Source organism: Pectinophora gossypiella, chromosome 24 (assembly GCF_024362695.1).
Source record: "Pectinophora gossypiella chromosome 24, ilPecGoss1.1, whole genome shotgun sequence".
NCBI lineage: Eukaryota > Metazoa > Arthropoda > Insecta > Lepidoptera > Gelechiidae > Pectinophora > Pectinophora gossypiella.
In genome coordinates this window covers 5,395,032-5,420,670 of record NC_065427.1, presented here as the reverse complement: position 1 = coordinate 5,420,670, position 25,639 = coordinate 5,395,032, and the positions used below count along the sequence as shown (strand labels likewise).

Below are 25,639 nucleotides of genomic sequence, written 5' to 3'. Positions count from 1 at the left end.
TCCCTAAAAGACACGACGTTAACCTTTTTAATCTCTTTTCTATATTCGGTGCATCTCTAATTTTTTATTTCTTTTTCCCAGGTTGAACATCTACGGTCTGAACGAGATCAAAGTGCCAGTTCAGTCGATAGTGACACTAATTCTACTCGAAGTCTTCAATCCGTTCTATGTGTTTCAACTGTTCACTATCGCAGTGTGGCTGGCGGAGCCGTACTATTACTACTGCATTGCCGTGGTGCTCATGTCGACGTTTGGTGTTGCCACCTCTGTTATACAGACTAAGAAGGTTAGTGTTGTTATTTTTTTAAATAAAATAGGCTCGCGTCTGACCACAATCTCACCTGGTGGTAAGTGACGATAGACCACTAGGATGGATCACGCTTACCTAGCAAATGCCTCATCATCATCAGCCCATTAACGTCCCCACTGCTGGGGCACGGGCCTTCCCTATGGATGGATAGGGAGATCGGGCCTTAAACCATCACGCGGGCCCAGTGCGGATTGATGGTTATTAACGACTGCTAATGCAGCCGGGACCAACGGCTTAACGTGCCTTCCGAAGCATGGAGGAGCTTGAGATGAAAACTTTTTTTTTTGTGGTCACCTATCCTATGACCGGCCTTTGCGAAAGTTGCTTAACTTCAACAATCGCAGACCGAGCGCGATTACCGCTGCGCCGCCAAGCTCCTCAGCAAATGCCTATGAAGGGTTTATTAGACAAAGGACTCATTCGCAAACGGATCTGCATTAGTATTTGGGCTCTTTTGTAAAATGCCCTATTCGTAGAATACCCTATTCGTAAAATACCCTATTCGTAAAGAACCCTATTCGTAAAGTACCCTATTCGTAAAGTACCCTATTCGTAAAGTACCCTATTCGTAAAATACCCTATTCGTAAAACACCCTATTCGTGAAATACTCCCGAAATTCCAAACATTATTTGAGGATGTTAGTTTATACTAACCCGGTGCTCGTGGGTAATTTATTTTTCATGAAATAGCGACGCAGGGTGGGATGACGTCAGCTGGGGTAACCTTGAAATATTAGCTGTCACTTTTGAGCATACCTGGTTTTCTTATACCATGGGTAAAGTAACGAATGTTTCCCATAGAATCAGGAAAGTCTCCGCGCGACGGTGGAGGCGCACGACACGGTGGAGCTGTTAGACGGGCGCAGCGTGGACACGCGTCACGTGTCTCCGGGGGACGTGGTGGTGTTACCAGCGCGGGGCTGCGTGCTGCACTTCGATGCCGCGCTGCTCACCGGCTCCGCCATACTCAACGAGAGCATGCTCACTGGTAAGCCTGTAGATAACTACTGTTGACGACAGGTCGACATGGCAATCGGGGCATGAGGTGAGCCGCGGAGGCTGGGTCGCCCCTCAACCCGCACAGTCCCCGCGGCGTCTTAGTCTTAGTGTCGCACGAGTCCGTATCGACCGCGTTTATCAATTATAATCTCGCTCACATAATTTATTACTATTGTGTTTTAAAAATGGCTACGGTTGCATCTTCGTCGCGTGTTCAAGCAAAAAAACCAATAATTCACTCTCAAGCTTGTGTTTGACAAAGCTTAAAGAGATAACAACGAATGCAATTTTGTCAGTCACGGCAGAAAACTGGAGCAATTTCGAAACACATGTCCAGAACCTTGAAAATGAATATCGGGAAAAAGTGGGAATGGAAAATGAAATGGAAGATTTTATTATAAAAGTCGGAGATACCAGTGACGAAGATTCTTTAAGTTTTTGTAGCGATACGTTAGATGATTCAGATGAATAAATATTAACTTAAATGAAAACGTGGTATTATTTTATTCACATTTTGTTACATACATAATAAAAATATATCGATATTGAAAACGTCACGTCACTAGAGAATTGCCATGTCGACCTGTCGTCTACATTAGTTGAATGTGTTCCTCTAGTTATTAAATAACTTGTAATGTATTCATTGATTTAAAAGATGTGTCGCTGTTGCAGTTTCTTGTCATTTCTTCTCCTCAGCCACATAACACCTTGCGAAATGACGTAAATTCAAAAATGTTACATTGACCTTCAACAAGTTTATCCATGATAATTACGTTGAATGAATGATTATGATTTCTAACATTTTGTCACCCTCATTTTCCTCATTAAGAGTTGCGCTCTTGTCGGTGGAGTAATCCCATTCCTCTCTTCTTCCCGTCAAATCCTTCACCACCCCCTTCGGCCGCCATCGCAACCAGTTGCTTCTGTGCTGTTCTGGGAGCAAATAAAAAAACACAGAACACGTTCAGCTGCTTTTCTTCCCGGGCATGTCGTAAAAACCGACAGAGGGTTTGTGTCCTCTAACATGATGGACTAATGTTATGGGCGATAGGCTGATCCCTTATCACCATAAGGTTCATCATATCCAGCTTACGACATTGTATCAACAGTAGCTGCAAGGTGTCTTTGATTACTTGTGGCTCTGCCCTCCCCGTTAGGGATTACGGGCGTGAGTTTACGTATGTATGTTGCAAAGGAAGAATTTTACTCCTCTGTTGGCAACTAGTTGTGAATGAAGAATGTTTTGTCTTAATACGAAACCAGTTGCGAGTCCTGATACGACACGACCTGCACCTTCTCTTTTATTTGCTTCATAAATGTTCTCCTAGGTCTACCCCTTCCTCTGTTCCCTTCAATTTTTCCTTCTATGATGTTTGTTTTAAATGAATCGTGTCGTATCAGGTTGCTAATCATATTTCCTCTCCGGTTCTGAAATAGAAATACTCTTTCTTTGCCTTTGAAAAGGGTACATTAGATGGTCGATATAATTATGTCGTTTTGTCGCTAATATGTGAACCCAAAGAAGTCATGTCGTTCTGTCAATATACGAACAAAATAACGTGCCACGCGTGTTAGGGGAAAAAGACATTTATGACAATGCCAAAAAATAAGAAAATTAAAAAACAAACCTATAAAATTTTACTTGACTGGTGCAAAATTTACTTTATGTTTAACGATTTATTCTTTTTGCAGGCGAGTCGGTACCAGTAACGAAGACGGCACTCCTGCGCATCGACAAGCGGTTCGACCTGAAGGAGCACGCGTCAAGCGTCCTGTTCTGTGGCACCAGGGTCATACAGACCCGGTACTACAACAATGAGCCGGTTAAGTGAGTATTGCAATCTTTAATAAACTTACATGTTTTTAAGGGGTCCAGTTATCCCGTTTGTCCGGGATAACTCTTTCTAAACATACATACATACATAAACTCACGCCTATTTCCCACCGGGGTAAGCAGAGACTATAGAATTCCATTTGCTTCGATCCTGACTCACTTCTCTTGCTTCCTCCACATTCATCAATCGCTTCATACACGCACGCCGGTTTAGAGTAGATCGTATTAAACCTTTTCTAAGGACATCTCCAATTTGGTCAACGTAAGTGTATTTGGTCTTTCTAAACGAATTCGATAATCATTGGTCTTCTTCTTCTATCGTGTGGGTTGTGAGGTGAATTACCAACCTCATCATACCCTGGTGTCAAGGTTATTGTTAGCCGCCAAAGGCCCCTGACATGGCTCATGTAACAATTACTCACTTACATCAGTAAGTAGTAACCGGGACAACCGACTTAACGTGCCTTCCTAAGCACGGATCATCTTACTTTTGGTCAATCAGGTGATCAGCCTGTAATGTCCTAACCAAACTGGGGATCACAAAGATGATTGGTCTGTGTCACAGACAAGCGCCATCTAGCGCAAACCTATTGTAACAATTTAGTTTAGCTAGCTGGCTACGTCCATATTTATGATAGGAAAATTGTAAAGTAGTAACCAAAAGAACCAACAGATGGCGCTGGTAACCAATACCAAATAAAAAGAGATACAAAAATGGAGTTACGACGAATGACGCAATGACGAATTTTATTTTCCCGCTCCCTTAATGAATGAATGAATGAATGAAATATTTTATTTTCAGATATTTATCCATATTTTGTTAGTAATAGAAGATTATATCTAAGTTAGTAAAATTTATAATATATTTTTTTTAATAATTGTTATATTCAACAAAGTCATACCAAATCTATAACCTATTTCTTCAGTCTGGTGGATATAAAGTCGTAATCAGTGTCTGAATCATCCCTCAAAGGTTTCGTTACGGTGTCACTAACCTGTAATGTGATTGATTTCGTTTCAGAGCGCTGGTCCTCCGCACGGGTTACAACACGAGCAAGGGCCAGCTGGTCCGCAGCATCTTGTATCCGGTGCCGGCGGACTTCAAGTTCGACCGGGACTCGTACAAGTTCATTATCATCCTTGCTTGCATCGCCATGATCGGGCTTGGGTATACCGTCGCTTTGAAGGTACGTTATCAGAGGTTTTGTACAGGTTTGTTTTCCAAATGAATAAACCGGACCAAATCGGCATGTGTGATCCGTGGTACAACAGCTAGAAGCAAATTTGATACAGCTAGAAGCCATGATGGTACGACGCAGGTGACGGCAGAATCTAGTTTTTCTGAAACGTCTCCCAATTGACTTCTTAACATAATACAGTGTCCCCGAAGAGATAGGCAGAGTACACATACCCACTCCTCGCCAGCTATATTTAAAACAACCAGCGGGCTTAGCACCGTACGCGCGCGACTCTTTCTCGCCTCGACATACGTCACCCGTCACTCTCTAACAGTATTGCACAGAAAGAGACAGATGATCTCTGTCGCGGCGAGAAAGAGTCGCGTGCTTATGGTGCTAAGCCCGCTGTATTTGATGGCGGTGAGTCCTTATAGACCCGCATGACAAAGCTTTTGTGTTAGTAGTCGTTACATGAGCCATGTGAGGGGCCTCTGGCGGTTCAATAGTAACCCTGACACCAGGGTTGATGGGGTTGGTAATCCACCTCACAACCCACACGATAGAAGAATCTTTTTGTGGCTAAAAATGACCAGTTGTTTGTGCAACGTGGCAGGCGTACCGGCACCTGACGCCGGGCGACATCGCGCTGAAGGCGCTGGACATCATCACGATCGTGATCCCGCCGGCGCTGCCGGCCGCCATGACGGTGGGCCGGCTGTACTGCGTGTCGCGGCTGCGCGCGGCCCGCGTCACCTGCCTCAACACGCGCGCCGTCAACGTCAGCGGCTCCATCGACTGCTTCTGCTTCGACAAGGTAACCCCGGACTCGCCTTTATCTTAACGTTGGGAAATATGAACATTTTGTGATGTGTTCTCACCGGGATTCGAACCCGGGACTCCTTGATCGGACCCATCGCTCAACCACTGGAGACAGAACCCTAGAGGCCGTCGGGGTCAGGTTGTTTGGCTTTTAAACCAGGTCGGTGGATACCTCGGCAAGGATAAGTGGTTATTATGGATTGCTCAGGAAAAAGCACTGGCGAATATTCTCAACGTGAGGCTAGTCACAGCATGGGCACTCCTGTATGGAATTCTCGTTCATACCGTGTGATCGAGACAGACATATAGCTTATTTAAGCAGGTTTTGGTTAAATGGTTTTGTAATCTCTAAATTCTAAGACTTCGACCATAGAATAAAGAAATACGTATAGAACAGTCACTCGTGTCCGGGGTGTCCTTGGACCATGTTCGACACGACTAATACAACTTAATACAGTTCTACTTATTATTGGGTAATTTCTTGACTCATTAATGAATGATAACCATAAGCCATTACCGCTTCCTTTTTTTGTTTGTTTGGAATTTTATATCTGATCTCCTGTACAGGTTATTAACATCACGTCATTTATACAAGATATTCGAGCTCATTGTTGTATAATAATATATTACTCATCATCATCAGCCCATTAACGTCCCCACTACTGGGGCACGGGCCTTCCCTATGGATGGATAGGGAGATCGGGCCTTAAACCATCACGCGGGCCCAGTGCGGATTGGTGGTTATTAACGACTGCTAATGCAGCCGGCACCAACGGCTTAACGTGCCTTCCGAAGAAGCAAAGAGGAGCTCGAGATGAAAACTTTTTTTGTGGTCACCCATCCTATGACCGGCCTTTGCGAAAGTTGCTTAACTTTAACAATCGCAGACCGAGCGCGTTTACCACTGCGCACCCAAACTCCTCAATATATTACTATAGTCGAGCTATCTCGTCACTGCACGTCACAACAGTCTGATGTTACCTGACTCCAGCTCACACCAAAGCGAGCCAAGGCATGCATGTAACATTGCTTCGATGTGGCCATTTTAACCCCCCCTGTTGGTCCCCCCAGACGGGTACCCTGACAGAGGACGGGCTGGACATGTGGGGCGTGGTGCCGGTGTCGCCGGCCACGGCGCCGCCGCGTCTGGGCCGCGCCGTCCGGGACGCGGCCGCGCTCAACGACCTGCACGACCTCAAGCTGGGGATGGCCAGCTGCCACAGCCTGACGCTCCTGGACGGGGAGCTCGCCGGGGATCCTTTGGACTTGAAGGTAATTTTCAATATATGCACGCGACTTACTTGCAGACAAACATTATTCGAGCATTTTTCATATTGTGGTTTACGCAGTAATTATCATAATTTAAACACGTAATATAGGGTTCATACCGCGTTAAAATCGGGAATAGGAGCCCCCCCCCCCCTTATTCCCTGATTTTAACGCGATAAGAACCCGGTACAACATATAATGTGTTTGAATTATTATTCATATTTAAAAATCAGGTATATCGCAATATTTGCGACTACCTCCAGAGCGGTTGTCGACGACACTCTCGGTCGGCATTGATGGCTAGCACTCTTCCTGTTACTATTTATTTGTGACTTCTGAATTGCGGAAATTATTTATTTATAAATGCTCGATAAACCTTGCATAAAACCAAGCAAGCCCAAATGAAGCTATCAAAGGCTAAACATAAACTCGTGCCCGTGATCCCTAAAGGGTAGGGCAGAGCTTCTGGTAATCATCACTAATTTAAGAGCCACGCTCTTGTCGGTGTAGCATTCTCCATGCTACTTTTTAGGGAAAAATAGGGCAGCGGTTTCTCTCTTGCCTTTACTACTTTAGTACTCTGTCTGACGCAAGTGGGATGGCGCCCAGAGTAGTCTATTTCTAAGCTGTACTAGGACTTCAAGCCGTTGGTTGGTTCGTTAAGCCGTTGGTCCCGGCTGCATTAGCAGTCGTTAATAACCATCAATCCGCACTGGGCCCACGTGATGGTTTAAGGCCCGATCTACCTATCCATCCATAGGGAAGGCCCGTGCCCCAGCAGTGGGGACGTTAATGATGATGACTAGGACTTCTGTCCTCCACCTCTGAATAGTACTGACATTTGACATTTAATTCTGACATTGAATTTTCTTGATGATGATGACTAGGACTTCTGTCCTCCACCTCTGAATAGTACTGACAGTTACTGCTGTCCTCTGTAAGGTTCCCGATCCGTAAGGTTTTTGATCATATATACTGACAAAAAGTAAAAACAACGGTCCGCGCGCAGCCTTTACGATTCAAGTCTAAACTGTGTTCGAGAGGGGTCGAGGTAAACCTAGCTCAAACCCTGGTGGGGGGCGGAGAGTTGCCGTTCTATACGTAGTATTATTCCTTATTCTATGGTGAGGCCCAGAGGGGGTGACGTCTGCACCGGACACGAATTGGTGTGTGGGGAATTACCGTTTTATACGTAGTAATATTCTTTATTTTATGTTCAATTGAATGATTTTGTCACACAGATGTTTGAATCAACGGCGTGGACGCTAGAAGAGCCGGACGTGCCAGAGTCTACCAACTACGAGATACTGACCCCCACAATAGTCAAGCCCAAGAAGACTGCCAATATTAACGTCGACGATATACATGTGAGTCACATCATCATCACCAGCTCATTTACGTCCCCACTACTGGGGCACCGGCCTCCCCTATGGATGGATGGATAGGGAGATCCGGCCTTAAACCACCACGCGGGCCCAGTGCGGATTGGTGGTTATTAACGACTGCTAATGCAGCCGGGACCAACGGCTTAACGTGCCTTCCGAAGCACGGAGGAGCTCGAGATGAAAAGTTTTTTTTGTGGTCACCCATCCTATGACCGGCCTTTGCGAAAGTTGCTTAACCTCAACAATCGCAGACCGAGCGCGTTTACCGCTGCGCCACCGAGCTCCTCAATATAGTGAGTCACATACTATCAGAATATAAACTAATTTGTGTCTATCGGTGAATGGAAATAAACATGGAAGCTGGCTCTTGATACTCCTACTTAATGGCGTCCGTGGTCCAGTGGTTGAGCGTTGTGCTCACGATCCGGACGTCCCGGGTTCGAATCCCGTTGGGAACAAACCACAAAAATCACTTTGTGATCCCTAGTTTGGTCTGGACATTACAGGCTGATTGTCCAGGAAATAAGTGATTTGGAAGACACGTTAAGCCGTTGGTCCCGGTTACTACTTACTGATGTAAGTACGATTGAGGTGTCGCTAATATCCGGGACCAACAGCCTAACGTGCCCTACGAAGCATCATTCCCACTGTGGCGGACCCAACTAGTTGGCTAGCTAGTTCCGCCCACATGTAACAGATGGCGCCACATTCAATAATGCAGTCGTGGAACGCGATATCGAAGTTTACACAGTGAGACGCATATACGTATACAACATAACACCGTTGTATCGTCGATTCCTAGTCACACTATCAACATGTGACTAGCGGGGTATTATGCCCTGTTCGGTAGCCCGCGAACATCCTCGCCGCCAAACCACTTTGGAAGAATCCCTGAGAACGGTACACCACTGGTGGCGTCCTTCCGTTGTCATGGTTACGCGTTGTGAGTATGCTCCCTGGTTGATGGATGGCCTGGGCCCAGCAGTGGGACTTAAGCTGTTTATGTTGTTGTAATGGTATTTAATATTTAAATAACTTTATTGTCATATTTAAAAAATATATATACAGGGTGTTAGTGACATCGTAACGAAAACTTTTGAGGGATGGTTTAGGCCATGATTCCGAGTTGATATCAAGTGCAATTTTCCGTCGCAAAAGTATGGAACGGAAAATAATTTTAAAAACACAAACATTTTCGTGAATTTTCCGACATGAAATTAATTCCGCTTACATACATACATAAACTCACGCCCGTAATCCCAAATGGGGTGGGCAGAGCCACAAGTAATCAAAGACAACTTGCAGCCACTGTTGATACGAAGTCCTAAGAAATTAATAATAATAATTAATGTTAATTCCGCTTAATATTATTATTAATTTTATTTATGTATTTATAAGGTTTGCCAACAGACAAAAACACTTTTACACGTAACTTAATCTATATACAAATACTGGACTAGTGCTCGTCCAATTATAGGCAAACACAACAACCCAGAGTCATGGTATTATAACGTAGCTTCAAATGAAACCAGGAGTAACTTGCAGGACACTTCTTTATTCCGTTTTTGCACACAGATAATTCACACAATCTTCACTATAATGATAATCACTTGTTACCACGACGACGATCGTAGAACGACTGAGCTGCTTGCCATTCCATTTTGAAGTAACTAACTTTTAGAGAGGGGATACACGATGTGAAGTTCGTTGCAAATGAAATTAATCAATTGAGTGACTATTAAATGGTAACCAAAGGGAAGTGACGTAACAGCTCGGCCATCCGTTAACCAACGAGTCCCCTCGTTAATTATAACAACTGGCAAACATAATATCAACCCAAAAAAAAATATACTAAATGAAAATATCACAATAATTTCACGTGATTAAAATATACTTAACATTTTTACAAATAATTACAATTGACAAAATTTTAATTATTAAAATTAGCATAATCTTATCTTAGCAGGACAAGATTACTTCCTTCACCATGCCCTGGTAACTCACTTATTGTTACGTGTTGCTTTTCCTTGGGTGGTGCTGCAACACCAATCATACCCACAACACGCAACCCCCGACAAACGCATAGATCTACACCACAGCTTCATTGCTGTAATGTTGACCCATTCGTCTATCTGGATTTTCACTTAATTTCGCTGTAATTCACTTGATCGACTATATACTCATAATTTTCATTCACTAATAATTCACTTAATATTTATTTTCACTTTTGATTCGCTAAATATTTATTATTGTGTTACATTTATATTTTTACACACAAAATCACTACATTTAAAATCACCATGTTTACAGTTGAAGATTAACTGATAATCAATCAGAGACACTTTCAACACCTGTTTCATTGCTGTTCCGTTCGTTATCATCGGTGTCACTACTTGAAGGTGATTCTTCAAAAGTAACCCATGGATGAATTTTATCCACCGCAAAGATCGCCTCATACCTTCGTCCTTTTCTTGATAGAGGTGTATCCTCAATCAAGTATCTGTCGTTAGGTAGGGCCTTCATTATCCTATAAGGTCCACATAATTTTGCCTCTAGTTTCTTAGACTGACCTGGTGTAGTTATCATTCTCATTATTCTAACTAAGTCCCCTTCTTTATATTGTTTGGCTTTCTTCCTGTGACTGTCATATCTCTTTTTACTCGCATCACTTTGTCTTTGGATCAGAGCTTTGGCATTTGATCGCACTTCATTTATATTACCTTCAATCAGTCCATTACCTGTATCAGAAATAACATCGTTCAAAATGCCCTGTGAAGGGTTAATCATCCTACGTCCAAATAATAACTCACAAGGAGTCTTCTTAGTGACGTCATGAACTAGTATTTATACCTAGTTGAACATCCGGAAGGTACTCGTCCCATTTTCTTGGATCTTTGCCGTGTGTCATCGCACCGAGAGAGGCCAGAATTGTTCTGTTGTATCTTTCAACTTGGCCGTTAGCTCTTGGTGTTGCGACGGCGTTTAAGACGTGCTTAATACCAATGGACGCGATATATGCCTTGAACTTTTTGCTTGTGAATCCACTTCCCTGGTCTGTTATTAGCCTTGTCGGTGTGCCAAAACAACTGATAAGTTCTTTTAGGACCTTGATGGTCTCTGAAGATTTAGTGGTTTTCACAGCCGCTAGCTTCACAAATTTTGTGAAAGCATCAATAATCACCAGGATATAGACGTGGCGTCTTTTGCTTTTATTAAAAGGCCCGAGATGATCCGCATGTACAGTGTGAAAAGGTATGTCCACCTTCTCTATAGGGTGTAACTCGCCCTGTCGAGCTCCCGGGGGCAGCTTATGATGGGCACACTCAAGGCACGACATAACATATTTTTTTATAAATCGGCGCATCTTGGGGAACCAGTATGTAGCACGAATTCGCTCCAGTGTTTTGTCGAATCCAAAATGCCCCACGTCATCGTGATTTGCTCTCAGAATCTGCCAGCGAGAACCCGCAGGGACAACCCATCTCAGATTTTCATTGTTTAGGACTCTGAAAACTTTCCCGTTTTTTAGTTTGAAATTCTTATGCACGTCGACAATGTCTGTCGTTTTAGGGTCGGTAAGTATGCTTTTGATGCGAGATATCTCGTCATCAGACTCCTGAACTGTTGCAATCCAATCTTCGGAGCTCACGTTGAGTACATCTATTGTGGATATGGGTTCTAACTGTGTATCTATAGGGCTCCTACTTAAAGCATCTACATGAGCCATCTTTTCGCCCGGTCGATACTCAAGTTCACAATCGTACTCTTGCAATTGTAACCACCAGCGCGCAATCCTGGGCACGAGGTCACGTTTTGTCAAAGTGGTACGCAATGAGTGACAATCTGTCACAATTTTAAACCTTAAACCCAATAGATATACTCTAAATCTGTTAAGAGAAGCAATAACCGCCAGCGTCTCTAATTCAAAAGAATGATATCTTTGCTCATCGACGGATGTTTGGCGACTATAATATGACACTGGCTTCCAAAGATTACAGTGTTTTTGAAGGAGTATCCCGGCAACACCCAATTTTGACGCATCCGTATGAAGTTGTGTTTCTAAAGTTCTATCATACAGAGCCAGTACTGGTCTGGTGACCAGTTGCTCCTTTAAAGCCTCAAAAGCCTTATCTTGAGCTTCGCCCCAACACCAAACAAAATCTTTCCTTAGAAGGCTGGTCAAAGGTTGAGCTATCAAAGCGAAATTCTTAACGAATCGTCTGAAGAAGCTTGCCAACCCCAAAAATCTTCTAACGTCACGTTGATCTCGTGGTACTGCAAATCGCGATACGGCTTCAGTCTTTTGAGAGCCAGGCTTGACACCTTCTTTGCTAATTTCAAACCCCAAAAACTCAATTTTTTCGTACATGAATTTACATTTTTTTAGTTTAAGTGTCAAGCCTCCGTCCCTTAAAAGACCCAAAACCTCTTCAAGACGCGTTAAAGCCTCTTCGAAAGAACGAGCTGGTATGAGCACATCATCCATGTATACGATAACATAATTTACTTTCGCTTTGCTCAGAATTTTATGCATAGCCCTTTGGAAGACTGACGGAGCATTAGCCAGCCCAAATGGCATCCTAGTATATTCGAACTGGCCGTCGGGTGTGACAAAGGCAGTCCTTTCGCAAGATCCTTCAGCTATAGGTATTTGATAATACCCCGAAGCCAAATCTAAAGATGTAAAAAGGGCATGTCCAGATAGTTCATCCAAAAGGTCTTCTACACGGGGTAATGGGTAATGATTGCGCTTTGTTTTTGCATTAATAGCACGATAATCAACACAAAGGCGCTTTTCACCAGTTTTCTTTTGCACAATAACTATAGGACTGGCATACGGTGAAGAAGACTCGCGTATGATCCCGCATTCTAGCATTTCTGCAATCATTTGGCGTACCTCTTCACGTTCCGAGTGTGACAGCCGGTATGGTCTATATACCACCGGATTAGAGTCCTTTAACTCTATTACCATTTCAGTCACGGTTGTGAATCCGAGGTCCTTGAGGGAGGTTGAGAAACATTCTTTGTAATTATGGAGCAACTTTTCCAATTGCTGTTTATGAAGCATGGAAATACCTTCACCAATATCAGCATTAACCATATCATTGTCAATGTTTACATTTAGAATTGATATAGTGTTAGAACGAGTCGATGTTGCGCCATTGCCAATACGAGAAGTTCTTCTAGTTATAAGCGTATCTTTAGCGAGCATGACGGGCTCGTCACCTAGATTGTGGACAAGTATATACCCTCTACCATCTATAATGTCGACTTCTCCAGGTAATATGTAATACTTTGCCTTTCCGAGACATCTGATCGATTCGGTGACATAAATGTTTCCCGTAAACTCGTACGAGGAACGAATAGGAACAGTTTTTGTCTCTTGCGTATTTACAAGGGTATTACTATCACAGAACAACCACGTCTTGGATTCTTCGTCTTCTATATCGGTATTCGAGAAAGCTAACTCATCATGCGTTTTAGTAATTTTGATATTAGGTCGTTCGGTAAAGGTATGTCCCAAAAGAACCGGGAAATTAATCAGGTGATCTGCTACTATTAGAACTTCGACATTTTCCTCAATAACTCCTTGTACATCTATGCTGACCACCGCTCTACCTTCTGGTTTATATGGAATGTTTCCTAGTCCACGAAGAGTTGGGAGATTGAACGTATTCCAGGCGATTCCAATTTTAGTCGCATCGCTTAGTCTTATTAACGTAGAATCACTACCAAGATCAACACGCGCCAAAATTGAAGTATCATTTACTTTAATCTGAAAAGTGTATATATTCTTGTCATTATCGGAAGCTACCTGCATTACGCTTTTCTCCTTAGTTCCCGTGTTTTTAGAAGTCGTAGCGTTAAATTGGGTCCGCGGACAATTACTCATTGTGTGGCCCATGCGATTGCATTGAGTACATTTTATTATTGGTTTTGGGCACTTAAAACTGGGATGACCGACTTCATTGCAATTAAAACAAGTAATCTTGTTTTGATCCGAGGAACCCTGTTTATTATTGTGGCTAGTATTATATGAACGTTTATCTCTCTCACGACCATTTTTATTGTCAGAATCTCTAACTGATCCACTTTTTACAGTTTTGAAATATTTCAAAACATGCTGCGGTTCTGTAAATTGTGCCCCTTGTGCACTTAACCGAATCCCTCTATCTTCTATTCCGTAAATGAGGCAATCCACGGCCTCCTTACCCTTAATTTTGCAGCGATTAAGGAGGTTAATCTTTGAATAATAATAAAGCTCTAAGGATTCTCCAGCACGTGCTTTCCTATTCAGCATCTCCGTTAACAACTCCGCATAATTTTGATTATCAGGGAACGATTCAGTCAGTGTATCTTTCCATTCATCCCAAGTATGTAAAAAGGACGGCAAACCTTGATACCACGTTTTGGCGATACCTACAAGTTTAGGCATCGCGTAGTGTATCGTTTGCTTCTCCGTCCATTCATACATTTGCCTACATTCTTCTACTTTTGCGATCCAAGCAGACACAGTTTGTTCTTTTGACATGGGGTCGAATTCGGGAATGACATTATTAAGGACTGGAAATTTCTCAGGCTGACCAGGAGGTTTCATCCCTTTTATCGCTTCAATAAATGTTTCTAATAAGTAATTATGTCTATCATACCCCAATGATGTCCGATGCTCGGGACGACGCGTGCTGCGCCTCGTGCTATGGCGCCTTCCTCGGCGCCGTAGGGTGCGACTGCTGCTATGGCTGCGACTGTGGCTGCGGCGGTGACTGCGATCCCGGCTAAGGCTGCGGCTCCGCAGGCGGCGGCTCTTGCGCCTACCACGGCAACTGCGCTCACGACTAAGCGCATTCCCCCGGTCTCGACTGCTGTCATGACTCTCGTTGCTGCATGGACGGTGTGGGCTACGGCTGCGCTCGTTGCAGTTTCCTTCTCCTGTTCGATCGCATCGACGTTCTAGGTCGAACCGATTGTGACGCTTGCTGCATGTCTTACGTCGTAGTTCACTCCGGTACCGACTACGACGCTGGCTACGATGTGGTGTAGCGCGCTCACTACGACGTTCGCTTTCGAAGCGGCTCTGCCTCAGGCTTTCAGACTCGCCCCGCATGTTTTTGCGTCGATCCAATGTAGCCAAGGCAGGTGGAGTGTGTACTACTCGACCGGGGCCTTGATCCTCCCTTAGCAAGGGACCTTCACTCTGTTCTTTATCCATCCTGTTTGTGAGCCGATGGGATCCCACTTCTGAGATATAACGTAGCTTCAAATGAAACCAGGAGTAACTTGCAGGACACTTCTTTATTCCGTTTTTGCACACAGATAATTCACACAATCTTCACTATAATGATAATCACTTGTTACCACGACGACGATCGTAGAACGACTGAGCTGCTTGCCATTCCATTTTGAAGTAAGTAACTTTTAGAGAGGGGATACACGATGTGAAGTTCGTTGCAAATGAAATTAATCAATTGAGTGACTATTAAATGGTAACCAAAGGGAAGTGGCGTAACAGCTCGGCCATCCGTTAACCAACGAGTCCCCTCGTTAATTATAACAACTGGCAAACATAATATCAACCCAAAAAAAATATACTAAATGAAAATATCATAATAATTTCACGTGATTGAAATATACTTAACATTTTTACAAATAATTACAATTGACAAAATTTTAATTATTAAAGTTACCATAATCTTAGCAGGACAAGATTACTTCCTTCACCGTGCCCTGGTAACTCACTTATTGTTACGTGTTGCTTTTCCTTGGGTGGTGCTGCAACACCAATCATACCCACAACACGCAACCCCCGACAAACGCATAGATCTACACCACAGCTTCAATGCTGTAATGTTGACCCATTCGTCTATCTGGATTTTCACTTAATTTCACTGTAATTCACTTGATCGACTATATACTCATAATTCACCACCCTTAGTATTCGTTACGTTGTCACTAACACCTTGTATAATACCGGGTTCCGTGTTACGAGACTCCCTGAGAGTCTCATATTTCTTAACGTGGTAAAAAACCTGTATGTATTTCAAATCAATTCAAGTCAATATATTTATGAAAACATTATGTATGTGCGTAAAAATGTATCTCTCCTTCCGAGAAACTGTGAAAGGCATACTTACAATACAAGGAATAAAAATAAAATTGTTGTTCAAAATTCTAGATTAAGTAAATTAAATTCATCTTTTTTGGGGTTATGTATACGTTTTTACAATAAAATACCAGATAATATTTTAAATTTGTCAGAGAATAAATTTAAAGCTCACGTGAAGCTTACTTTATGTAAAAAAGCTTATTATAAGATTAATGATTACCTAAATGATAAACATGTCTGGTATTAAATGTGTTCCTCTAGTTATTAAATAACTTGTAATGTACCCTCATTGATTTAAAAGATGTGTTGCTGTTGCAGTTTCTTGTCATTTCTTCTCCTCAGCCATAACACCTTGCGAAATGACGTAAATTCAAAATGTTACATTGACCTTCAACAAGTTTATCCATGATAATTACGTTGAATAAATGATTCTGATTCTTAAATAACTTTAATCCAATTTTCTCCTCGCACTACTTAGATGCCGCTAGAGTTGGGAATAGTGCAGCAACACCAGTTCGTGTCTTCGCTGCAACGGTCGTCTGTGGTGGTCAGAATGTTGGGGGAGGACATTCTGCGCGTGTACTGCAAGGGGGCGCCTGAGATGCTGCGGACATTGTGTCGCCCTGAAACTGGTATGGAACCTCTACCCTTATTCTTCATTGGACTCTCCTCTTTTAAACAGATTGATTTACGTTCACACTCACCTGGATAAATGAAACATGTGAAATTTTATAAATGGCATTAATTTAATTTAATACTAACACTAGGTTAAGACACATTGTTACTAACACAATATGGATGTAATTATTCCGAAATAAATATCATATCATCAGCCCATTACCGTCCCCACTGCTGGGGCAAGGGCATTCCCTATGGATGGATAGGGAGATCGGGCATTAAGTTTCCGTCGTATTTTTGTACAACGCGCTTTATCTACGGTACTTATATATATCAATGTTTAGTTATTTGAAACATGGCTTGATATCTTACGAAACACTGAATAAAGGCACATTTTCACTTCAACAGTTCCTGACAATCTGAACGAAGTGCTGAGTTCGTATGCGGAGAAGGGTTACCGAGTGATAGCAATGTCTACCAGGGTTATGGAGACCACCATGAAGCAGCTGCAGAGGATGACCAGGGAAGAGGTACGTGCCAGTTATGCTTATATCCCAATGCGGAGTTTTCCAATTAGTTCCATCTTTAAACAGAGATGGCGTTGATATCAATTTGAGAAAACTGTGTGGTGTCGCATTTCTCGGAATGAATGTGGGTTTCCTCACGATGTATTCCTTCACCGTTGAGCACGTGATAATCATTTATGAATTTATGATGGACAATCGTTGGTTTAGGCCTGTGCTGGATTCGAACCTGCGACCTCAAAGTGAGAGGCAAGCGTTATACCAACTGGCTACCACGGCTACCCCATATTCAAGGGAAATAATCCGATAATATAAGTCGTAAGACCGAATGTCCATTTATAATCCAAATACCCGATTGTTGAACTATTGTATCTGGAAATTTCGACCGTAAGAGGATATAGTAAAAAGTTTAAACTATCTACTATATACAATACTTGAAAATTCCACTTGATATCAACTCAGAACCATGGTCTGAATCATCCCTCAAAGTTTTCGTTACGATGTCACTAACACCCTGTATAAGTAGTGTTGGCGTCAGATCTGGCAACCCCCGTTGCCTAGGTATTGTTGATTATATGGCGCTTAGCAACCTAACTTACACCAAGTTAGGTTTTTACATTATTATTTTTGTGATCTTTTACTCTTTATTATACGTTAATACTGAGTTGGTCATCTTTGATTTCGCTCGCTAATAAGTAGTTCTTTTTTCATATTATTAATAAATAACATGGATTATAGGGAACGATGCAATTAAATGCTTTGCAATAAACTACCAAAAGTTATTTGAGCGCCATCTATTTTTATTGAAAAGAACTAAAAGTACTATACCTATTGGAAAACTGCTCATTGGGGCAGTCAGAGGTACATGCATCAAAACATTTGTTTGCATTGCGCACTTATTTCTATATGCGCAAATGTCAAATGCAATATTGCTTTTTTACATGAATTGCTTCGATGTGGCCTTTTTAATCCCTCTGTGCTCCCCGTCAAGCCGGTGTACAGTCACGAGCAATATAATGTACCCACTTTAGGACTCTGTCGCACTAACATATTTGACATTTAGTGAGACTTACAGTTCAATTTTTCAAAAAAGTTAATGTGACATGGTACCAAAGTGTATACATATTAATGCTCGTGACTGTACAACAGAGCCGTCCCTATTACCACAGAGGTTTTTAAGCTTATTGTGAAGTTTTTTTTAGGTGGAGCGTGATCTAGAGTTTCTAGGTCTAGTGATAATGGAGAATCGCCTCAAAGCAGCTACCACGGACATCATCAGAGAACTGAAGGAAGCCAATATACACGTCGTCATGATTACTGGTAAGTCTCAATCTCTACTAGTCAAATCGGTTACTTTTTACCATGGTATAAGCAAACCAGGTATGCTCGTGACAGTTAACATTTCAAGGTTAGCCCAGCTGAATTCATCTCAACCTGGGTTGCCATTTCGTTAAAAATAAATTACCCACGACCAATGTTTTTAATTTACTTTGCAATTTTGGACTTTTAGTAAAAGATTGTACATTGATGTATACATTGTTCGAAGTTTACGCGGTTATTATCATAATTTTCGGCGGATAAGAAATCTAAATATATAAAAGAAGAAACTGACTGACTGACATATCAACGCACAGCCTAAACGGCTAAACGTAGCACTTGAAATTTGGAAGGGACGTAGCTTAAGTACCGTAGAGGTGCACTAAGAAAGGAATTCCCAAAATTCCCACGGGAACGGGAATTAGCGGGAAAATCCTTTTGTATGAAAAATCTAAACCGCTTAAGTTAGACGCTTGAAATTTGGCATGCAGGTACCTTAGTAAACTTAAAGCTTAGTCGCAACAGGATATTGCAAAATTCCCACGGGAACGGGAGTTAGCGGGAAAAAACATTTGTATGAAAAAATCTAAACCGCGTAAGATAGATACACGCCACGCGGATGAAGTCGCGGGCAAAAGCTAGTGACAGATATAACTTAAAATAAAATTAGATGGTGTCTACAGGAGTTAGAACTAATAACCGCGTAAACCTCAAACAATGTGTTAACACAAGAGAAGAAAATACCTGTAAAAAAGAAAACCTGAAAAGACAAAAGAAGAAAATTAGTAAAGAACAATAATACATAGCTGAAGTTATAAAGTATATACTTACCGCTGTCGCGCACGCCTCCGCCGCACCGCGCCTGCGCACTACAACCCGCGCCCGCGCGCCTCTCCCCGCTAGTTCCCTACATGCCGTTGTAACAATTGTTTGTATTATCAAGAGTTCATTATAATCGTTTTGAAGACTTATTTTTGGAGTTATATAATTTCACCAAGCAGACAACCCAGCAAATAGGAAGGTACGGTCACGAGCATTAATATGTATACACTTTGGTACCATGTCACATTAACTTTTTTGACAAATTGAACTGTAAGTCTCATTAAATGTCAAATATGTTAGTGCGACAGAGTCCTAAAGTGGGTACATTATATTGCTCACTAGCTTTTGCCCGTGACTTCGTCCGCGTGGCGTGTATCTATATTACGCGGTTTAGATTTTTTCATACAAATGTTTTTCCCGCTAACTCCCGTTCCCGTGGAAATTTTGAAATATCCTGTTGCAACTAAGCTTTAAGTTTGCTAAGGTACCTGCATGCCACAAGCGTCTAACTTAAGCGGTTTAGATATTTCATACAAAAGGATTTTCCCGCTAATTCCCGTTCCCGTGGGAATTTCGGAAATTCCTTTCTTAGTGCACCTCTACGGTACCTAAGCTACGTCTCTTCCAAATTTCAAGTGCCTACGTTTAGCCGTTTAGGCTGTTCGTTGATATGCCAGTCTGACAGTTTCTCCTTTTATATATTTAGATGACTGTACTTGCTACTGTACTTAACATAATGTATAGTGGTTTACTCTTGGCTTTTCTATAGGTGACAACGTCCACACAGCAGTCAGTGTGGCCAAAGAATGCGGCATCCTGGCGGGCGGGGAGAGAGTGGTGCACCTCAATGTGGACACCAGCGGGCCACAGCCAGAGTTGTATTGTGAGAGCACGCTGCATGGGGTATGTTACCGTCTTGTTTTAGGTAGTTCATTCATTTATCTTATAAGAAGCGAAACGACGAACAGCGTGGTCTAGTGGTTAGAGCGTTAGGCTCACGATCTGGAGGTCCGGGTTCGATTCCCGATGGGGACATTGTCGAAATCACTTTGTGAGACTGTCCTTTGTTTGGTAAGGACTTTCCAGGCTTGAATCACCTGATTGTCCGAAAAAGTAAGATGATTCCAGTCAATGATGCGATCGCACGTACCTTCCAGATCTACTTACTATACTTTGACATAACCTGAGCCGATTGCTCCAGCCTGGCAGTAGATCTGGAAGGTACGTACGATCGAATCATTGATTGGAATTATAAATATATTGGTTTTCTGAATGAAGTGATATAGGTATGTATCAAAATAATTATTGGGAATTTTAAATCGCTTGGAGCTCTGTTGCTCTGTCAATGGAGCGAAAAGTGATTTAGAGTTCCCAATAATAACCTACTAGCTTCAATTACAATTAAATACAAGGGTAGTAGGGTGAGGAGCTCGGTGGCGCAGCGGTAAACGCGCTCGGTCTGCGATTGTTGAAATTAAGCAACTTTCGCAAAAGGCCGGTCATAGGATGGGTGACCACAAAAAAAAAACATCTCGCGCTCCTCCGTGCTTCGGAAGGCACGTTAAGCCGTCGGTCCTGGTTGCATTAGCAGTCGTTAATAACCACCAATCCGCATTGGGCCCCCGTGATGGTTTAAGGCCCAATCTCCCTATCCATCCATAGGGAAGGCCCGTGCCCCAGCAGTGGGGACGTTAATGGGCTGATGATGATGATAGAGGTAGTTAGCAGAAGGCCAATTACAAGCTTCCACATATCAATATTTTAATCTAACCTTACCACTTCCCAGGCTCCGATAGGTCGCCGTACCCCACTTCAACGGTCTTGGCGTAGCGTGGATAGCGGGCGCGGGTCGTGGCGCGGCTCAGGCAGTGCATCCACCCAGCTGGACGTGGAGACGGGCGGCGAGGCTAGCTATAAGGTCGTCATGACTGGCCACGCTTGGCAGGTAAGAAAATACACATACCCACGGTACAGTCATGAGCAATATAATAATTTTAAGTAGTGATATTTATTTATTATAACAATTATAATTATGTGTATTATTATTATGTAGTTTATGTAGTCGAAAGTGTATTTATTTTTATATGTACAAGTATTCCCACGCTGCACTATCCCGCTATATTACATAATATTCAATATCTCCTATACTTAAAGGTTGCCTGGAAGAGATTGCTACTTAGCAATAAGGCCGCCTATTGTACTAATTCTATTTATCTTTTGTTTTGTATTTTGTTTTTTCCTGATTGTGCAATAAAGTATTTGTTATGTTATGTTATAATGTACCCACTTTAGGACTCTGTCGCACTAACATATTTGACATTTAGTGAGACTTGCAGTTCAATTTGTCAAAAAAGTTAATGTGACATGGTACCAAAGTGTATACATATTAATGCTCGTGACCGTACAATAAAAGAAGATGTGCTCAATCCTACGTGAGTGTTAGTTACCATCAAGGGTGTAGGGACCTTAGTTTAGTTTCTATCCATTACCTAGATGGCGAACGTATAGCAGATTCAGTTTAAAACGTAAATAAATCACTCTCTTTTTAATTTATCATTATTTCCGAGGCTTTATTTTATGTCTTCCCGGGCATGTCGTAAAAACCGACAAAGGATTGTGCCCTCTAACATGATGGACTAATGTTATGGGCGATAGGCTGATCCCTTATCACCATAAGGTTCATCATATCCAGCTTACGACATCGTATCAACAGTGGCTGCAAGTCGTCTTTGATTACTTGTGGCTCTGCCCACCCCATTAGGGATTACGGGCGTGAGTTTATGTATGTATGTTTATTTTATGTTTCACTCGCACCTACCCGTGAAGTGGCACATAGTATTAAATAAGATTTTTGTATGAAGTTTTCTGTGTGTGGTTCCGTTCAGGATACCCCGATACCGACCCCGCCGGCGTGGTCGACGATTTCCCTCAATCAGCGCTTATCGCTATCGACCCACTAGGGTTGATTAATTCTTTCAAATATTTTTCCTCTCAGACGACGCCCTGAGCCGAGGTTCGCGCCCAACTGGGCACCCTCAGGCCTGTTGTCTTAAACGTTGTACCGGGTGAGAGCCTTCAGCGCTCCCCATTTGTCCGGCCAAGTAGTTAATGCCATCTGCGGCAAATCTACAATAAGTCACGTCAAAAAAAAGGTTCCGTTCAGTTTTAATATGATTTTATGTTGTCCACAGGTACTCCTAGAACATTACCCCAGCATGGTGCCGCGCGTGGTGGCTCGCGGTGCCGTCTTCGCGAGGATGTCGTCTGACCAGAAGCAGAGACTAGTCGTCGAGTACCAGGCGCTGGGATACTATGTTGGTGAGTGCATCATTTATATATACCACTGTATACATACATACATACATAAACTCACGCCTATTTCCCATCGGGGTAAGCAGAGACTATAGAATTCCATTTGCTTCGATCCTGACACACTTCTCTTGCTTCCTCCACATTCATCAATCGCTTCATACACGCACGCCGGTTCAGAGTAGATCGTATTGAACCTTTTCTTTGGTCATTTGGTCATTGGTCTCCAAGTCCTTCTCGGTCTTCCTCTGCCAGCCCTACCATCAACTTTCGCTTTATATTACCACTGTATATTATATATTATTTTACATACTAGCGACACGCCCCGGCTTCGCTCGAGTGCAATGCTGAGGAAAAAATGAAATTATTTACGACATCACATTAAAGACCTCAAAAATAACAGTATTACTCCACTATTTAATGGATGTTATTATACGTATAAACTTTCCTCTTGAATCAGTCTATTAAAACAAACCGCATCAAAATCCGTTGCGTAGATTTAAACATTTAAGCGTACATAGGGATATAGGGACAGAAAAAGCGACTTTTTATACTATGTAGTGATTATATATACAGGGTGTTAGTGACATCGTAACGAATACTCAGGGGGATGATTCAGACCATGATTCTGAGTTAATATCAAGTGGAATTTTTCGTCGCAAAATTCATGTTTTTTTTTATTTATTTTTTAATTATTTTTAATTCTATACTTTTGCGAAGGAAAATTCTACTTGATAATCAGAATAATCAGCTGAATCATCCCCCTCAGTGTTCGTTACGATGTCACTTACACCCCACACAAGTACATACGGTAGCCATACAAGTAGGTATGGGTGTTAGTGACACCGTAACAAATACTGAGGGGGATGGTTCAGACCATGATTCTGAGTTGATATCAAGTGGAATTTTCAGTCTGAATATTCCTGAATTTTTTTTGTTTTTTTTTTATTATTTTCAATTCCATACTTTTGCGACGGAAAATTCCACTTGATATCATCTCAGAATCATGGCCTCAATCACCCCTCAAAGTTTTATATCAATAAAGTTTTGTATATCAACTCGGACTCATGATCTGAATAGGGTAGTTTCCTAGGTCAAAGATAAATTATGAGATTCTGATTACTAAATAAAGATGACTAAAACTTTTCCTTTTTCTATTTAACTTATTTATGAATTTTAACAAAGAAAAATATAATGATAAGTGCGACATTTTGTCGCGTTTTCTGTGACGTCCCAGGTTGCTTTTTTATACAAATTCTAATTTCCAAATTTCAATTTTTTCATAGTAAAATTGAAATTAGTAGTAGTGTTTAGACGTTTAGTCAAAAGTAACTGATTTGACTAGTTGGAAACTGCCCTATTTTATCTCGAAAGTTTTCGTTACGGTGTCACTAACACCATATCTACTTGTATGGCTACCTGTATGTACTTGAACGGGGTGTAAGTTACATCGTAACGAATACTGAGGGGGATGATTCATCTCAATATTCTGAGTTAAAATCAAGTGGAATTTTCGATCGCAAAAGTATATATTAAAAAGAAAAATGTATTTTGCGACGGAAAATACCACTTGATATTTACTCAGAATCATGGTCTGAGTCACCCCCTGAGTATTCGTTACGATGTCACTAACACCCTGTATATTACATAGTTTATAAATTGCAGTCAAATTTTACACCAGCTGGTCTAAAACGGCCATATTGTAACAATTCATCTAAAAAGTAATATTGTTATTTGACATTTGCGCATTTGTCAACAAATGTCAAATAGCAATATTGCTTTCTTAGATGAATTGTGTCAATGTGGCCGTTTTAACCCGCCCAGTTGTCAAAGATAATCCTACTTGAAAAGGGGAATAATATTAACCTTTTCTTGGCAGGTATGTGTGGCGACGGAGCCAACGACTGCGGGGCCCTACGCGCCGCTCACACTGGCATCTCACTATCGGAACTGGAAAGCAGTGTGGCCGCGCCCTTTACTTCCCAACACCCCGACATAGTCTGTGTGACCAGGGTCTTACGCGAAGGCCGAGCCGCTCTGACCACAAGTTTTGGCGTCTTTAAATTCATGATCGCTTACTCTCTGACTGAATTCCTTTCCGTTGCATTCTTGTATTACTTCGATTCTAATCTAACTGATTTCCAGTTTCTGTACATAGATGTCGCTTTAATAGTCAACTTTGCCTTCTTCTTCGGAATGACTGAAGCGTATACTGGGAAACTATGCAAGATACCACCTCTGACATCTTTGTTGGGGTTTGTGCCGCTACTTTCTTTGATTGGACAGATGGTATTAATCGTCGTAGCGCAGTTTTTGAGTTACTACGCGTTGACTTTTTATCCGTGGTATGAAAGGCATCTGTATGAAGGCGACGAAGCGAATGAATGTTGGGAGAATTACGCAATTTTTGCAGTGTCTATGTTTCAGTATGTTATCCAAGCGATAGTTTTCAGTCACGGCGCGCCGTATAGAAAATCTGTCATTACGAATAAACAGCTTATGATTAGCATGCTAATTATGATTGGGATATGTATTTACATAGTTTTATCCCCGGCCGAATGGCTCGCGAGGTTTTTGGAGTTAAGAATGCCGCTAGATATTTCAATGGGCTATATAGTTTTAGCGCTAGCGTCGTTCAATTTTGTCCTAGCGCTTTTCTTTGAAAGGGTTATCATTCAATATATGATGGAACGTAAAGAAATTATCCCTAGGTGTTTGAAGGAGAAAAAGGTGAGGAAAACTCCATATTTGACGATTAAAAGACAATTGACAGACATGGATTATTTGGACTGCGACAGTGTTGTCAAGTTTGACAAGGAAACCAGTGTTGTTTCAGATTCTAGCTCGGGAAGGTTTAGTTGAGGTTATGGTATTTTCATTAAATCAAAATATAATCGAATGAAATGAGTATTGTACAAAATATTGACATATTTTTTTTGGCACATTTACGAGTATGTAACGGCGCTTTGTAGACAGACAGTGGAGCTAATTCCTGTACACACCATCAAATTTTATTTTAAGTTATAACTTAAAATAATTTGTTGCCTGGTCTAAGATTCGTACTAATGGCACAGCCCGGATACTCCATACACTGGCCCTGTTTCCTGCAGACACCTCCTAATTTAATTTTAACTTATACCTGTCATTTTCT

The 25,639-nt window shown here is 41.9% G+C and overlaps 1 protein-coding gene across 3 annotated transcripts in view; it reads left to right on the top strand.

Annotated features, from left to right (window-relative positions):
- Positions 1–25,430, top strand: part of LOC126377822 (polyamine-transporting ATPase 13A3-like) — a 59,029-nt gene extending 33,599 nt beyond the window's left edge. For all 3 annotated transcript variants that reach the window (XM_050025736.1, XM_050025737.1, XM_050025735.1), the window contains 14 exons: positions 82–286; positions 1,112–1,298; positions 3,002–3,137; positions 4,165–4,330; positions 4,935–5,135; positions 6,212–6,412; positions 7,651–7,776; positions 16,377–16,530; positions 16,925–17,046; positions 18,243–18,360; positions 19,949–20,082; positions 20,966–21,124; positions 22,371–22,497; positions 24,368–25,430. In XM_050025736.1, the coding sequence (XP_049881693.1) occupies positions 82–286; positions 1,112–1,298; positions 3,002–3,137; positions 4,165–4,330; positions 4,935–5,135; positions 6,212–6,412; positions 7,651–7,776; positions 16,377–16,530; positions 16,925–17,046; positions 18,243–18,360; positions 19,949–20,082; positions 20,966–21,124; positions 22,371–22,497; positions 24,368–25,350 (3,019 nt within the window). In that variant the 3' untranslated portion in view covers positions 25,351–25,430. The remainder of the gene's footprint in view (positions 1–81; positions 287–1,111; positions 1,299–3,001; positions 3,138–4,164; positions 4,331–4,934; positions 5,136–6,211; positions 6,413–7,650; positions 7,777–16,376; positions 16,531–16,924; positions 17,047–18,242; positions 18,361–19,948; positions 20,083–20,965; positions 21,125–22,370; positions 22,498–24,367) is intronic.
- The last annotated feature ends 209 nt before the right edge of the window (positions 25,431–25,639 follow it).